At 46.8% G+C, this 15701-nt stretch overlaps 1 protein-coding gene across 1 annotated transcript in view; it reads right to left on the bottom strand.

Annotated features, from left to right (window-relative positions):
- The window catches only part of NCAPD3 (non-SMC condensin II complex subunit D3), a 675764-nt gene that overhangs the window by 344946 nt on the left and 315117 nt on the right, over positions 1 to 15701 (bottom strand). Inside the window, exon 16 of the mRNA XM_069224452.1 lies at positions 12412 to 12632. Coding sequence (XP_069080553.1) covers positions 12412 to 12632 — 221 coding nt within the window. The remainder of the gene's footprint in view (positions 1 to 12411; positions 12633 to 15701) is intronic.

Here is a 15701-nt window from a genome sequence, read left to right as displayed (position 1 = left end):
AATGAGCTCACACAAGCCAATTGTCTAAACATGGAAATATTGAGATCCTTGCCCATCTAAGATGGGCCGCTACCACTGCCACCATCGATATTAAGGTGTGGTATTTACTCCAAAAAGACAAAACTAACTAGTGAGTAGTGAGAACCCAGGGCAGATACTTCCTGAGGGACTGTAGGATCAGGACATGGAAAATTGAGCCCCACAAGTCCAATTACACTTTCCAGTCTTGTACTTTCAGTGCCAAAAGTACCTGAGCCAAGGATGACATCCTGATTATCACCTTGCTGAGAAATACGTTCAAGGCCCTGAGGTCTAGGATTGGGCTGAAATAGCCAGCCTTTCCATGTTTTTTTTATTTATTTTTTTGTTTTTTACTTTTCGTTATTCACAATACAACATGAACTTTCCCAAAGCAGAAATCAAAGATGGGCCGCTACCACTGCCACCATCGATATTAAGGTGTGAAAGGGCCTTATTTGTTTTCCAGAGCGGGGAGGGTTGGTAAGGAATCTGTAGCTAGATAGAGTCTCAACCAGATAAGGTGTTACCAAAGGTAGTAACTTGTCCATCTGATAGAAGACCTCTAGCTGCAAATTCCTTACTTAAAACAAGTATCTAAGCAAAACCTCCCCAGAGGCGGGTTTGCAAATCATTTCACACCAAAGGTCCAACAGGATTGAACGGGCAAAATGCCCGTCCCAGTGGACCTGACTGTCTAGGCAGTAGTGCTTAGTAAACAGGTGTAGTGGGGCACAGATGTCCAGGACAAGGACACTGCACGCTAACACAGTGTTCACAGCCTTGGCTCTGGTGGAGTTAGCACGCAAGCCCTCAGGGGCTGATGCTTGGCCAATGTGTAGCAGTTCTTAATGCACAGGACAATCCATCGAGTGATGGAACTCTTCTGTTTGGCCATCCCATATTTTGGCCCCACCTACCCCATGAAGGGTTGATCGACCACCTGGAATTCTCTTGTGCAAAGAAGGTAGGACGACAGTGCTCTTTTGAGATCCAGATGATGGAGTCTCTCCTCCTCTTTGGAGTTGGAGCAAAGAACGTACACAGGACAATGTTCTGGCCTACATTTGATGGAGTCACAACCTTCAGAAAGAAGGAGGCACGTGTTCGGAGAGCCAGCTTATCGAGGTTGAAAGTGAAGTAAGGAGGGTTTTCAGAGACTGCTCGTTATTTGCTGGCCCTAGTTATGGCCACAAAGAAGGCAGTTTTTAAGTCAAGAGCCTAAAAGGGCTTAGCTGTGAAGAGGCTCAAACAGTGTATACATTAGAAAAGTGAGAACCAAATTGAGGTCCCACTGAGGCCTTATGAATGGTGCAGGGGGAAACATATGTTGCAGGGCTTTAGAGAACCTAACCACTATCTGTGATTTAAGAGAGAGGGTTGTTCCGGCAGCCACAAAAATGCCTAGCTGGCAGAAAGGTAATCATTAACTGCACTCAGAGCAGAGCCTGCTTGACCAAGGATAAGGCAAACAATAGAAGTTGAGATAAGGATGTAATAAGGGGCTCAATGTTGGGGAAAGCACTCCTTAACACAAACTTGTCCCGATGGCAAGCGTATCCTGACTTGGTGGAGGGACGTATGGCAGCCAGGATTACATTACAGACTTCAGGATGAAGGTCAAAAGCTGTCAACCGATGCCACTCAATCTCCATGCATGGATGTAGATAGTGCACAGGTTCGAGTGCAGAGCCATCCCCTGTTGTTCCTGTTGTTCCTGTTGTTCCGACATGAGATCCTTTCCAAGAGGCAGCCTCACTGGAGGATTGATGGTCATACTCAATGTAGGAAATTACCATCTTGCCTGGCATGTTACCCCCATTTTTACTTATGTGTCAGTTTGGTTTTGCCTGTCTCACTGGGATCCTGCTAGCCAGGACCCCAGTGCTCATAGTTTGTGGCCTAAATGTGTTCCCTGTGTGGTGCCTAACTGTATCACTGAGACTCTGCCAACCAGAACCTCAGTGCTTATGCTCTCTCTGCTTTTAAAATTGTCACTACAGGCTACTGACCATTTTTACCAATGCTGATTGGCACACTGGAACACCCTTATAAATCCCTAGTATATGGTACCTAGGTACCCAGGGTATTGGGGTTCCAGGAGATCCCTACGGGATGCAGCATTTCTTTTGCCACCCATAGGGAGCTCAGACCAATATTACACAGGACTGCCACTGCAGCCTGAGTGAAATAACGTCCACGTTATTTCACAGCCATTTTACACTGCACTTAAGTAACTTATAAGTCACCTTTATGTCTAACCCTCACTTATTGAAGGTTAAGTGCAAAGTTACTAAGTGTGAGGGCTCCCTGGCACAAGCCAAGGTGCCCTCACATAGTTCAGGTCAATTTCCCCAGACTTTGTGAGTGCGGGGCACCATTACACGCGTGCACTACATATAGGTCAATACCTATATGTAGTTTCACAATGGTAACTCTGAATATGGCCACGTAACATGTCTAAGATCATGAAATTGTCCCCCCCATGCCAAATATGGTATTGTGGTGCCAATCCCATGCATCCCCGGGGCTCCAGCATGGACCCTGGGTACTGCCAAACTAGCTCTATGGGGTTTTCACTGCAGCTACCACTGCTGCCAACCCACAGACAGGCTTCTGCTCTCCTGGGGTCTGGGCAGCCCAGTCCCAGAAAGGCAGAACAAAGGATTTCCTCAGAGAGGGTGTTACACCCTCTCCCTTTGGAAAAAGGTGTTAAGGGCCTGAGAGGAGTAGCCTCTCCTGGCCTCTGGGAATGCTTTGAAGGGCACAGATGGTGCCCTCCTTGCATAAACCAGTCTACACCAGTTCAGGGATCCCCCCCAGCCCCTGCTCAGGCACGAAACAGGACAAAGGAAAGAGGAGTGACCACTCCCCTGTCTATCACCACCCCAGGAGTGGTGCCCAGAGCTCCTCCAGTGTGTCCCAGACCTCTGCCATCTTGAATGCAGAGGTGTGAAGGCACAATGGAGGCCTCCGAGTGGCCAGTGCCAGTAGGTCACATCAGAGACCCCTCCTGATAGGTGCTTACCTGGTTAGGTGGCCAAGCCTCCTCTGAGGGCTATTTAGGGTCTCTCCTCTGGGTTTCTCTTCAGATAATGAATGCAAGAGCTCACCAGAGTTCCTCTGCATCTCCCTCTTCGACTTCCTCCAAGGATCGACCGCTGACTGCTCCAGGACGCCTGCAAAACCGCAACAGAGCAGCAAGATGGCTACCAGCAACATTGTAGCGCCTAATCCTGCCGGCTTTCTCAACTGTTTCCTGGTGGTGCATGCTCTGAGGGCTGTCTACCTTCACCCTGCACTGGAAGCCAAGAAGAAACCTCCCGTGGGTCGACGGAATCTTCCCGCTGCTAACATAGGCACCAAACTTCTGCATCACCGTCCTCTCGGTCCCCTCTCATCTCGACGAGCGTGGTCCCTGAAACACAGGAGCTGGATCCAAGTGACCCCGACAGTCCAGTGGTCCCTCTACCCAAATTTGGTGGAGGAAAGTCCTTGCCTCCCCAAGCCAGACAGTAATCCTGTCTACTGCGTGAACTGCAGCTGCTAGGGCTTCTGTGCACTTTTGCAAGGAATCCTTTGTGCACGGCATAGCCCAGGTCCCCAGCACTCCATCCTGCATTGCTCAACTTGCTGAATTGACCACCGGCTTCGTGGGACCCTCCTTTGTAGTGTTGAGACGACCGCCGTGCTCAGATTTCCTAAACGCCTGTTCAAGTGCTTCTGCGGGTGCTGTCTGCTTCTGCGTGAGCTCTCTGTGCTGCTAAGTGCCCCCTCTGTCTCCTCCTCCATGGGGAGACCTCCTGGTCCTTCCTGGGCCCAGACAGCACCCATTTTCTTCAAACGAAACCTTTGCAGCTAGCAAGGCTGGTTTGCGGTCTTTCTGCATGGAAACAACTCTGCATCCTCCAGCACGCCGTGGGGCATCTTCTGTGCAAAGGACCAGTTCCTTGCATCCTCCGTTGTTGCAGAATCTTCAGCTTCTTGCACCCAGAGGCAGCCCTTTTGCACCTTCATCCGGGGTTTAGTGGGCTCCTGCAACCCCCCACCCCCGCTTTCTCCCCCCCCCCCCCCTCCCGGACACTTTTGTGACTCTTGGACTTGGTCCCCTTCCTTTAAAGGTCCTCAGGTCCAGGAATCCGTCTTCAATACTTTGCAGTCAGTTATTGTCTTTGCAGAATCTCCTATCATGACTTTAGTCTGTTTCTGGGGAAGTAGGGTCACTTTACTCCTACTTTTCAGGGTCTTGGGGTGGGGTATCTTGGACATCCTTAGTGCTTTCTTACAATCCCAGCGACCCTCTACACACTACACTAGGCCTAGGGTCCCTAAGTGGTTAGCATTCCACTTTCTTAGTATATGGTTTGTGTTGCCCCTAGGCCTATTGCATCCTATTGTATTCTACAGTGTCTGCACTACTTCTCTAACTGTTTACTTACCTGATTTTAGTTTGTGTGTATATTTTGTGTATTTTACTTACCTCCTAAGGGAGTATATCCACTGAGATATTTTTGGCACATTGTCACTAAAATAAAGTACCTTTATTTTTAGTAACTCGGAGTATTGTGATTCTTATGATATAGTGCTATATGATATAGGTGTTATAGTAGGAGCTTTGCATGTCTCCTAGTTCAGCCTAAGCTGCTCTGCTATAGCTACCTCTATCAGCCTAAACTGCTAGAACACTACTGATCTACTAATAAGGGATAGCTGGACCTGGCACAAGGTTTAAGTACCATCAGGTACCCACTATAAGCCAGGCCAGCCTCCTACACTCAACAGCTGAGGACACCAGACTCACCTGGCCCAATCTGAAGCCACACAAACGAGTGACACAGTTGTTCTGGATCAGTTTCAAAACTTTGGCAGGAGTGTTATTGGTAGAAAGGCGCACAGGAGGCGCCAATAGAGAACTCCAAATGAGTCTCCCTTGAAATTCCAGCATGCAAAATTGCAGACATAGCGTGTTCTCTGCATTGGCTAATAGATGTAACAAAGGCTCTCACCACTGCTGAAAGAGACCTTGCACCACCTCCAGATGAAGACGCCATTTGTGATCTGCTAGGCATCTGCAGCTGAGTTTCTCTACAACAGTGTTCTGAGAGCTCACCTGGTGTTGAACCATCAGGGAAATGCCCTGCTGTTCCAACCATAGCTAGAGATGCTGGACCTCTTTACAAAGGGTCTACAAATTCACTGTTTGTTGCAATACCACAGGTCTGTGGTGTTGTTTGTGAACACCTGCACCAGTCCTCTCTTGATCAAAGGAAGAACGTCTTTCAGGGTCAAATGAATTGCTAGGGGTTCCAACATGTTGATGTGGAGCTCAGACTCTGCCGGAGCTATATGAGGCCTCTGAAATCCACCTCTCCTAAGTGGCCTCACTAGATGCATTTGTCACTACAGTGTGCTCCATCTGGAGAGAGGGATCTGTCACTGACTAATTTGTGGTTTATTAGCCACCCCTGCAGATCTTTTGCAGTCAGTTCCCTCCGAGATCGGACCATTTTGGAAAGATTTTCCAGATGCTGTGCCCACTGTGACTTCAGGTCCCCCTGCAGAGTCTGCATATGCCATCGGGAATGAGTAACAAACAGGAGGCCCTAAGGACCAAAAGAATCAGACTAAGCCACACCAAAATCCAGAATAAAGGCTGAAACATCAGAACTGTAGCCTCAATATCCTGGCCTAGCCGCTCATGATGAAAGGCCGAAACTGCATTGTGTCCAGATAGCTTCTATGAAAAGCAGCGTCTGAGAGGGAGTCAGGTGTGACTTTGGCATGTTGATAGTAAACCCTCACTAATGTAAGAGGTTTGCCGTAGTCTGAAGGTGGGTGATGACTGCCTGGGGCGAGTCTGCCTTCAACAGCCATTCGAAGTAGTGGAGTACTGAAATCCCCAACCACCGCCAAAGACCTGCAACCACGCCATCACTTTTGTGAATATCCAAGGGGCACTGGTAAGGCCAAAAAGGAGCATGGCGACTTAAAGTGCTGTTGGCCCACCATGAACTGCAGGTAATGTGTGTGGGCAGGCAGGAAGGGATGTAGAAATATGTGTCCTGCAAGTCCAGCTCTAACATCCAGCCTTCCAGTTCGAAGTCAAACAGGACTTGGGCAAGCATGAGCATTTTAAATTTCTCTTTCCTCAAGAAGAGTTTGAGAAGGCACAGATCTAGGATAGGACAAAGTCCCCTGTCGTCCTTTGGCATCAGAAAGTAGCAGGAATAATAACTACAACGAACTTCTGATACAGGCATCCTCTCTCTATGGCCCCCTTGGCTAAGAAAGCCTGCACTTCGTGATGGAACAAGGCAAGATGGTGCTCCGCCAGCCAACTGTACATGGGGGGTATAGTTGGTGGGGTATTCACAAAGTGGAGGGAGTAGCCCCTTCTGGATGAGCTGGAGAACTCAGCACTCTGAATATTACTGTCCGCCAGTAGGGCAAGTGATGGTGTATCCTGCCTCTAACTAGATGCATATGATGGTCGGAGAGCAAACTAAAGAGGCTTGGAGGCAGCACCTGACAGGGGAGTGGTGGACTGACTCAATCACTGGCTACTTGTCCCACAACATCTGTAGGACCCGTGCACTCAGCCAAGAAAAGGCTGGGAAGCCTGTTGGCCATGGTGGCTGAGGGGTTAAGGATGTGGTTTGGAGACCCAATCCATGGTCACAAAAAGGATGGAAGGCAGACTGGGGTTAGCAAAGAGGCGATAAGCAATCCCAGGGACCTGGCCACAGCTCTGCTGTCCTTGGAGCGCTCCAGCACTGTAAGCCACCTTCTTTCCAAAGAGATGAGAGCCATCAAAAGGCATGCCTATGACCAAAGACTGGGCACACCACAAAAGACCAGTTATTTTCAGCTAGGTATGGTGACACAAGGCCACTGATGAGAAATCGCTTTGCCAACAAGTCAATTGTGTCATGCCTGAACTTTGCTGCATCTTGCCTGGCAGCAATAGCCTGAGTGGTATGGCTCGGGGACCTCCTCCAAGACTATAGGCAGCACTTGCGTAACAGAGTTCCATAATGTATGAGAATAATGGCCCAAAAGGCATACAGTGTTCACTGATCATAGTGCTAACTTGGCAGAAAAAAAGCATTCTCTTGCCAAAGGTGTCTAGCCACTTGAATCCCCTATCTGGTAGAATGGTAGGGAACACGCCGGGTTGATCCTGGAAGTGGATGCTTGGACTACCAAGTCCTGTGGGATGAGGTGTTGGGTGAGGAAACTGAGGTCCGCAGCATCAGGGCGAAGGAGGTGGGCAACTATAACTGTCTCAATGAAAGACCAGAACAGTATCTGGTGAATTGTTCAAACCACTGGCATCTGCCAGATCCTCGTACTAGGTGTCTTCTGTGTTGTCAAAGGGATGTTGGTAATCATGAGGGTCCTCTAACCCCTTCCAATTGTCACGCTCTCCAGGCCTGTCAAACAAAAAAGGGACTGACTCAGACTTGGGAAGCATGGACCTGCTTGGCATCAGAGACGGCATTGGGCATCACTGATCCAGCTCCGTATCAAATTTGGGTATAACAATGCGGCCCAAGCCCCCAGAGGGCACCGGTTGCATAAGGAGGGGTGTGGCCTCACCAGTAACGTTGCTCCATATCCAAGGGGTCCAAATGGCACCGAGGGTGAACTCGCCAGTGCAGAACCAGTGGGGTCCCTCCCACACCCATGTCAACCAAAGGCGCTCCAGAGGGGTCGCACTGCCCAAATATGAAGTGCAGAGTAGCTCCAGCTCCAGGAAACTCTGGGAAGTGCAGAGTTGTTCTTGGCACAGGCTCCACTGCAGAGCAAGGTATAGAGAGCCAATGCTCCCACACCAGGCCTGAGAATTTGGACAGACGAGGAGGAGATGAGCACTTACATTTCTTAGACAACTTCAATTTGGACTTATCAGAAGATCGATACGACTGTCTGGAGCATCTCCATGAGCAATCCCTGAACCTTCTCTTTGACCTGGAATGAGAATGGCATGGAGTCAACCGACATCGGGTGACAAGGGGCTGGAGGGACCATTCCCCCAGTGCCTTTGGATTCATGACAAGGCAAATCTTGTAAGTTTTGGAGTCGTGGCTGAGCTCCAGACACCAAAGGTAAACCAAATATCGGTCTCCAGAGAAATCTGCCTGTGACGGGCACCACATGGTTTAAACCCAGTGGACTTCTTGGGAGACATCCCTAGCACACCAGGAGATGGAAATCTCAAAAAGGCCTGGACAAACGATGAGACAAAAGAAATGTCAGTCACAAAATAATGGGTTTAGCTCTCTCCAGATCTGTGCTTCTGCGCCACCTGGTGTGGAAATGAAAAAAACTAACTGGGCGTGAGTGCCACCTATATAGGCAACAGGCAAATGACTTCTGGTGCAGAAAACACATTTCCCGATCCAGTCTAACTAGGGAAAATTGTAACATAAGCAATCTGTGGCTACAAGTCTCTATCAGATGTGCTCTGTGGCAAGAAAGATCCCTCATGGTAGAGTGGCCTGAAATCAATCTTACCCACATCAGAAGGATCAGCGAGACTGGAGTCCGAGCTCGCCCCCCTACACAGGCACTGGAACTGCAGCGGCTGCCTCTGGTAAGTCTTTCAGACGTGGCCCAGGTGGGCTGCAAAAGGCTGTCCTCGAGCTTCTCACACGCAGCCCTGAAGCGGCCAGGGGTGCTCAATGCTCCTCCAAGCTGGTAAAGTTATTTAGCTCGTCCCAAAGGTATTTGGGGGGGACCTCAGTAATGGCTTAGGCCTTCAAGGGTTACCGCAAAGGCCTCTCTCCTTCGATGCTGAACTCAACCAGATCACATTTCTTGCTTGGTCTCAGTGGCCCCTATGGCATATAGGGTCACAGTTCCTCCACTGCACAATGGCCCGAACTGATCTGCATCAAGGCTCTCTTCACAGTGCCCGCCACCCACCCACCTCCCCGACACACGGTATCTCAGAATTAACCTGTGTACAGGGGATTATCTGTTCGGTGCAGCAACGATCACAGCTCACTTCACAGTGGCCCTCCCCTGGCACAAAAGGGTCACCAAATTCCCCTGCACAAGGGCATCAACCCTCTCGGTGCAGCAGTCATCTTCTATCCGCTTGCCAGAATACCACAGTGGCCCTGCTCCCTTCAATGCTCTCAAAGAGTAAACTGGTTTTGACAAGCAGGCAGGCACTAGCGCTCCAGGGAAGATGGTCTTGAACTCCCTGGATGAGGTCTCCTCACCCAGCTGGGAGACGAGAAGTTGTCTACAGGCAGATGTCTTGAGGAGATTCTCCTCACACAGCCCAACTGGCTTCTTGACTGTTGACATTTTTTGGAGTCTCAAGCTCCCCTTCTTATAGTTTGAGTCTTTGACATTTACGTTGGGGGTCTGCTTCCTTTTGAAGTGCCCACTCCTCTCTTCCTCCTGAAAGCAGTATGGCACTGCAGCAACAACTTCAAATTTGATAGCCCCACAACACATGCCATGGGAGCGATTACAGGCTCACATCTGGATATGAGCTGCGTTGTATGTATATCAAAAGATTACCCCAGGGCCTTACACCTACTCTATATCAGTCTCATCTCCTTCTTGAGATGCTCCCAGGGCCCCTTCCCTGTGAACTCTCACTCAATCCAAGAGCACCCTTTGAAGTGTGCTGGAGAGCTTGGCTCTCCCTTCCTCAAGCGTGCCCCACCCAGCTTACAGGAATGCAGCAAAACACAAATCTGTCTTTGGTAATTCCTTTACCTTCTCTGCAGTACATCTCTAAGAATGGAACCCAGTCTTCCATGTATTTTATCATTCACAGGCACGCATACATGCACGCATACACCAAAGCGCATGTACATGCACACTGCACAGTACTACATCCTTTATGCATTGTACCACTCACAGCACACATACACCTAACACATAGAGATCACACATGTACTCTGCAGCACTACACACCAAACGGATGTAGGCCAAGGGTGAATTAAGCACACAGAGGTGGACGTTTAAATGAGTGAACCTGCAGGCCTCACTCCAGTGACACAGGTAAAAAGGATCCATTTGTTCCTACAGATCACTATACGATATCCTGCCACCAATACTGCTGTTCTATTATTACTGTTGTGAAACTGTACTTCAGTGTCTCCGTGCTGTAGCTCTATAACAAATAAAACATTTTTATAAAAAGAAAAAAAACTCTGGTAGAGCAGAGCAGGCTTCTAAAGCCCTTATGGTGCAGCACATGCTGGTAAAATTGAAGAACCTTTCAGCAGAGGAAATTTCTGCAACTTGCACAACGGTATAAGTAGAAATGCCAAGAAGGCAAACCAGACCACTGAGGCTGCATGGAATCTGTTGATTTCTTTTGTGTAGTGCTGCAGAAGATCCTACATTCTAAAATAAGATGAAAACAAGAAGGACAGAGGTGACAGTCTCAAAGGTGTGTAGGAATGCCAGTATAAAAATCAAAGCTGGGATTGCAAGCAAATATTGTTTACTAAGTATTGCATTCAAGACACTCAATTAAAACATGTCTTTTAGGTTACCTGTCAACATTTTCTGTTGTCAGAAACAGCCAACAGTAATACGATTTAATAGGAGAGATTGCATTTTAGAGTCCTATGCAATGGTAAACCACAGACACTCATTTACAGAGATTCACTCATTTTTCAATTTGTAAATAAAGAGTTTTTTTGTCACACAGATACCTCTCCTCCATCTTGTGCAATGGTTCACTTATGTACACGACCATTTGCCTCTCTTGCCTCACTTACTCTTTAATTGTGTCCATCACGTCCTTAAAGTCCTAGAATCTCAATAAAAGTTTAAGATAAAATACACAGTTATTTTTTATTTTATGAATCAAAATCCTAAGTGGTGTAAATATATTACCATGGCCATTTTGCTAAGAATTAGTGCACTATAAATCACACTTCATGTGCTGTGGGAGCAATGTACCTTTCAAACATCTGAACTATGCCGCAGTGTGACTCTAAATACCTCCATCCCACTTCTTCTATAATATTGATGTGGGACATCGGTGCTTTGAAAGGTAAAAAGCAGCAGGAAATAATTTACTAACTGTCAACAGACAAAGTACTTTCACCAAATATCTTCAAAGCTCATTCTGCATCAACCCACTCCAAATATTGTCCTATAAGCATGTTCATGCACTGGTAGTTTCAAAAGCATAAAACTTCTCAAAATATTTATTTTTTTAAATTCAGCCAAGGTCACCAAGATCTTGAAAGACCAATCTGTGAAAAAGATCCCCTTAGGCAAGGAGAAGAACATTAAAGAAAACTGAAATCTACTAGACCCCTCATATACTGTAATCTTAGACACCAATTCAATGTGAATGCCTGTACATTTGTAGGACTATGCCCAAGGACTAATTATGCTGCACGATCGTATGGAAGGAGATTCTTTACTCATTGAGTAGTTGAAGGTCATGGTAAATCACTTCAGGGTCTGAGGAGTAACTGGGATATGCTCGAGATTAAAACGTTTTGCGAGGCTATTTACACTTTCAAGTCAGCATGTGAGGAGGGAGAAGACCTCCACCTTTGCAGTGCTGGAAGCTAACACCTAATTTTATTGCCCTTTTTAACTATAATTTAGAGACTTAACTTGTATATTTTTAACTTGACATTTCGTAGCAAAATATATAGTCTATATCCCTGCTTAACCTTACACTTCCTAATCTGTTTAGTAGAAAGCAACAGCTGTTAAGCAAACAGAACAAATAAAACACAAAGTAATGAGGAGCAAAAAAGCCAGGAACCTGAAAATCCCAGGTTTCCTAATGCACTCTTAAGCAAATATCCGTAGTCCTCAAAACAGCCACGTGTTATAGGAGACACTACTATAACTATGAAAGGAAAAGCTTTATAAAGATCCCACTGATGACCTCTCTTTTTATATCTCTGGTTGTCCCGAGACCTAAACAAAATAATAAGTCAAAGAAGGCTATAAAGGTTTCTTTCTACTTTTCATAAAAGTGATCTGGAATGCATGAGGATAATCAAATAGCATGTGAATCACGGACAGATTGTGACAGTCTAGTCAACTGATGCACCTGCAACCTACCCTACTGCATCCCTAAATTTACAAACCGTAATCCCCAATTCTAACACCACTGCAGGCGCCCTTCCCCTGGTTTGCTATTATGACCATAGTATTTTAAATTTGCAACAAAACATGTACTGCAGAGACAGACGGGCAAGGTTTAATTGTTTATCCTAATTCAAAAGGTATTCACCAACAGCAAGAACTATAATATGCAGGCTCTCCATTACAACAGTCGCCATTCGGCTCCAACTTTAGGAGATAAAATAACAACAACCCAGATTCTAACACAGCATACCAGTCCCCTAGTTTCTTCCGAAAATCATTATGCCAAACGAAACATACCTGAGCTCCTGACTTTCTTCATTAAGTAGAGACAGAAGATCCCACGCCAGTTTCTGATGGCTGTCATCGACCCGAAACTTGTTATAGTGTTTAACATGCTGTAGCATCAGTTGATCCAGACACTCCAGAGCCTTGTCCTGAACAGTGCTTTCTGTGTCTACAACCACTGGTACTACACCAGTCAACCATGCTTTTTGCATAGTAACATTCTGTTGATGAGCCTGTTGACAGAAGCAATGGGTAGAAAGTAGAAATAAATGATACGTTTTAAGTTTGGTCGAGAGGCAGTTTTAAACAAAAGATACCAGTCAAGGTAAAACAAATGATAGTAATTGTCAGGTGTTGAGTAAGTCTTGCACAATAATCCTATTACTTATATGCTTCAAAGTGTGAGAAAGTGTGTGAGAGTGTGTGTGTGAGAGAGAGAGAGATAGAAGGAGAAAGAGACATAGAAGGAGAAATACAGAGAGAGAGAGTTTTCTCCATGCAATTTCCCATAAGAATTTTAGACATCTAAAGCGCTAAGTGCTGAACAGAACAGAATTACACCAAAATTGTCAGTAAGCCAGATCTGATCAAGAAAAATCTCGTTCTGCTATTTGGTGTACATCCATTCAGTTTTGGCGTTATTGAAGAAAAAAGATTTTTGTGTATCTAGGGATGCGGGGTCTGTGGTTCCCAGAGTTCTCAAAATTAATTCTGATTGGCTGCTACCACTTCAACAAGGAAGTGGTGGGAGCCCTCTTGGGTCTTAGACTCAGCCAGATTCCAAGAAAAAAAGTAAAAAACAAAACCAGAAGAGGGCAAGGTAGGAATACCCTGACCCACTTATTTTTTGTTTTAAAAATTTCCCACAAATTTGTGGTGGATCCATGGGAAAATTTGAAACAAAAAAAGGCAAGCATGATTTCCTGCGCTTTAAAAAAAAAAATTTTTTTTTGCCCTCTGGGTGGGTCAGGTCCCAGGGGTAATTGTTTGTTTATAGAACAGGGGAGTGGGGCATATGTGGCCCCGCTTCCCTGACCGATTTAGGTTTCAGGAACGCCAACCTCCGGGGCCCAGCCGTGCTTGCGAGTGTGCCACACTCACAGAGCCATTAATGCCCCTGGGGACCCAATCCTCCACAGCCGGCTATAGCTGTATCACGAGGCGCCCACCCCTGGGAGATAGCGGCTTACCTTGACAACACTGGTGAGGGGGGAAGGAAACCTGTGTTTGCTCTCATTTGTGGGCGCAATTTTAAAGCTCCTGCCACATGAGAGTAAACAGTAAGTCCACTCCGAATGCACAGGAGCATGTAAAATGCACCTGCCCTCTGGGAGCGGACTTTTCACCTATGGGCAGGGAAACAGATGATAATATTGCTCCCGGAGAGAGCAGCATTTTAGTCTGTCCCCTGTGGGCTGGAGTAATGCTGTCTCTCTCTGGAGGCAGAGAGCCTGATGGGCCAGCACGGCATTGGGGCTCCCCCTGCTGCCCACAACAGTAATGATGTGGGTGCCCTGGGTGGGCTCCAGGGCATCCACCAGTTGCTGGCCAGAATCCAGGGGATGGGGTCCCTAGTGACGAAATCGGCCCCAGGAGAGGGGGAGAGGGGTGTGGTGCCCCTCCCCCATTTTCAATTGGCCTGGTTCTCAGGGCCAATATTTGCCTGGGGAGGGAGGTTGTGTGGCCCCTACCCCTTCGTAATATGACCAGGCTCCAGGAGATGGGGTCCCTTGGGCCACAATTGGCCTGGGGAGGGACCCTGTGTGCCCCCACCCCTATAAATTAAGCAATAGGCCCAGGGAGATGGGGTCCCCAGGGTCATATACAGCCCAGGGATTGGGGCCACTTACCCCCACCCCTACAATCCTACGGCAGGCCCTAGGGGATGGTGTCCTGAAGGCCAACATCGGCCAAGGGAGGGCGGTAGCATGCCCTAAGGTAAATGTAAATCGCACCCTCCCCATGCACTGATAATTACTCCACATATTACATCAGTTGTGACATCTACTGACACAATTGATAGCTCTGCCATTTATTCTCAATAAAATTACTGATTAGAAAACTGTAATGAATCCGTTAATATACTGACTGTTCCTACTGCAAGGTGAAAAACGGTTTGATTTTATGAGACTAGGCTAAATTAATTGGCCCATGCTTCTACATCGCTAATGATGTGATGTCTGTCATTTACTGGATTCAATACTGGGCCTTTTTCTACTAGTAGAATTAAGTATCAACTGCTTCTTGATTTAGCTAACACCTGTTTCTATAAGCAGAAGTTGTACACGGCCATCAGGATATTCGACAAGAAATCCGTGTTGCATCTAAAAAAATAAAAAGAAAAGTTTAGCAGTGGCCCATTTGGGCCTGGTGAACCAAATACAGCTCTTTTAAAATCGCCCCATAAGATCAGTGCAACCAAATTCTGTATCAATGTTGCTGAGAAATAAGCTGGTGCCACCTTCCGGAGTGGACACTGTTGGACCTAACATCCTTGCCGTGGTTTCCCGCCTTTTTGCCTCTACTTTCTGTATTTTTGATTGAATGCTGGACTGTATTTTTGCTGGTTTTTGATACTCAGGTCATTTTTTATCACTGCTGAACAGTGGTAAAGTATTAGTGCTCCCTGTGTAAATTGTGATTATGATTGGTTATCCCTGACTGGCATATTTGATTTACTAGTAAGTCCCTAGTAAAATGCAATAGAGGTGCCCACGGCATGTAAATCAAATGCTACGATTGGCCTCCAGCACTGATTGTGCCACTCACAAGTAGCCCCGTAAACATGTCTCAGACCTGCCACTGCAGTGTCTGTGTGTGCAGTTTTCCACTGCCAATTCGACCTGGCAAGTGTATCCCCTTGTCAGGCCCAAACCTTCCCTTTTACTACATGTAAGGCACCCCTAAGTTAGGCCCTAGGTAGCCCATGGGCAGGGTGCAGTGCAAGTTCAAGGTAGGACATGTACTGATGTGTTTTACATGCCCTAACAGTGAAATACTGTTAAGTTCAGTTTTACTGTTGCAAGGCCTATCTCCCCCGTAGGTTAACATGGGGATTGCATTTAAATATCTTTTAAGTGAAGTTTCCGATTGGGAGCAGATAGAGATTTAGAGTTTGAGGTGGCTGAAATCACAATTTAAAAAATACATCTTTTGGTAGAGTTAGTTTTTAGATTGTCTGTTTGAAAATGCCACTTTTAGAAAGTGGGCATTTTCCTGCTTAACCATTCAGTGCCTCTCCTTGGCTGCTGAATTCACATCTGGATCAAATTTACAGTTGGGCTGTTTGTGAATTCACTCTA

Source organism: Pleurodeles waltl, chromosome 3_1 (genome assembly GCF_031143425.1).
Source record: "Pleurodeles waltl isolate 20211129_DDA chromosome 3_1, aPleWal1.hap1.20221129, whole genome shotgun sequence".
Taxonomy (NCBI): Eukaryota; Metazoa; Chordata; class Amphibia; order Caudata; family Salamandridae; genus Pleurodeles; species Pleurodeles waltl.
This window is presented reverse-complemented; position numbering and strand designations above follow the sequence as displayed.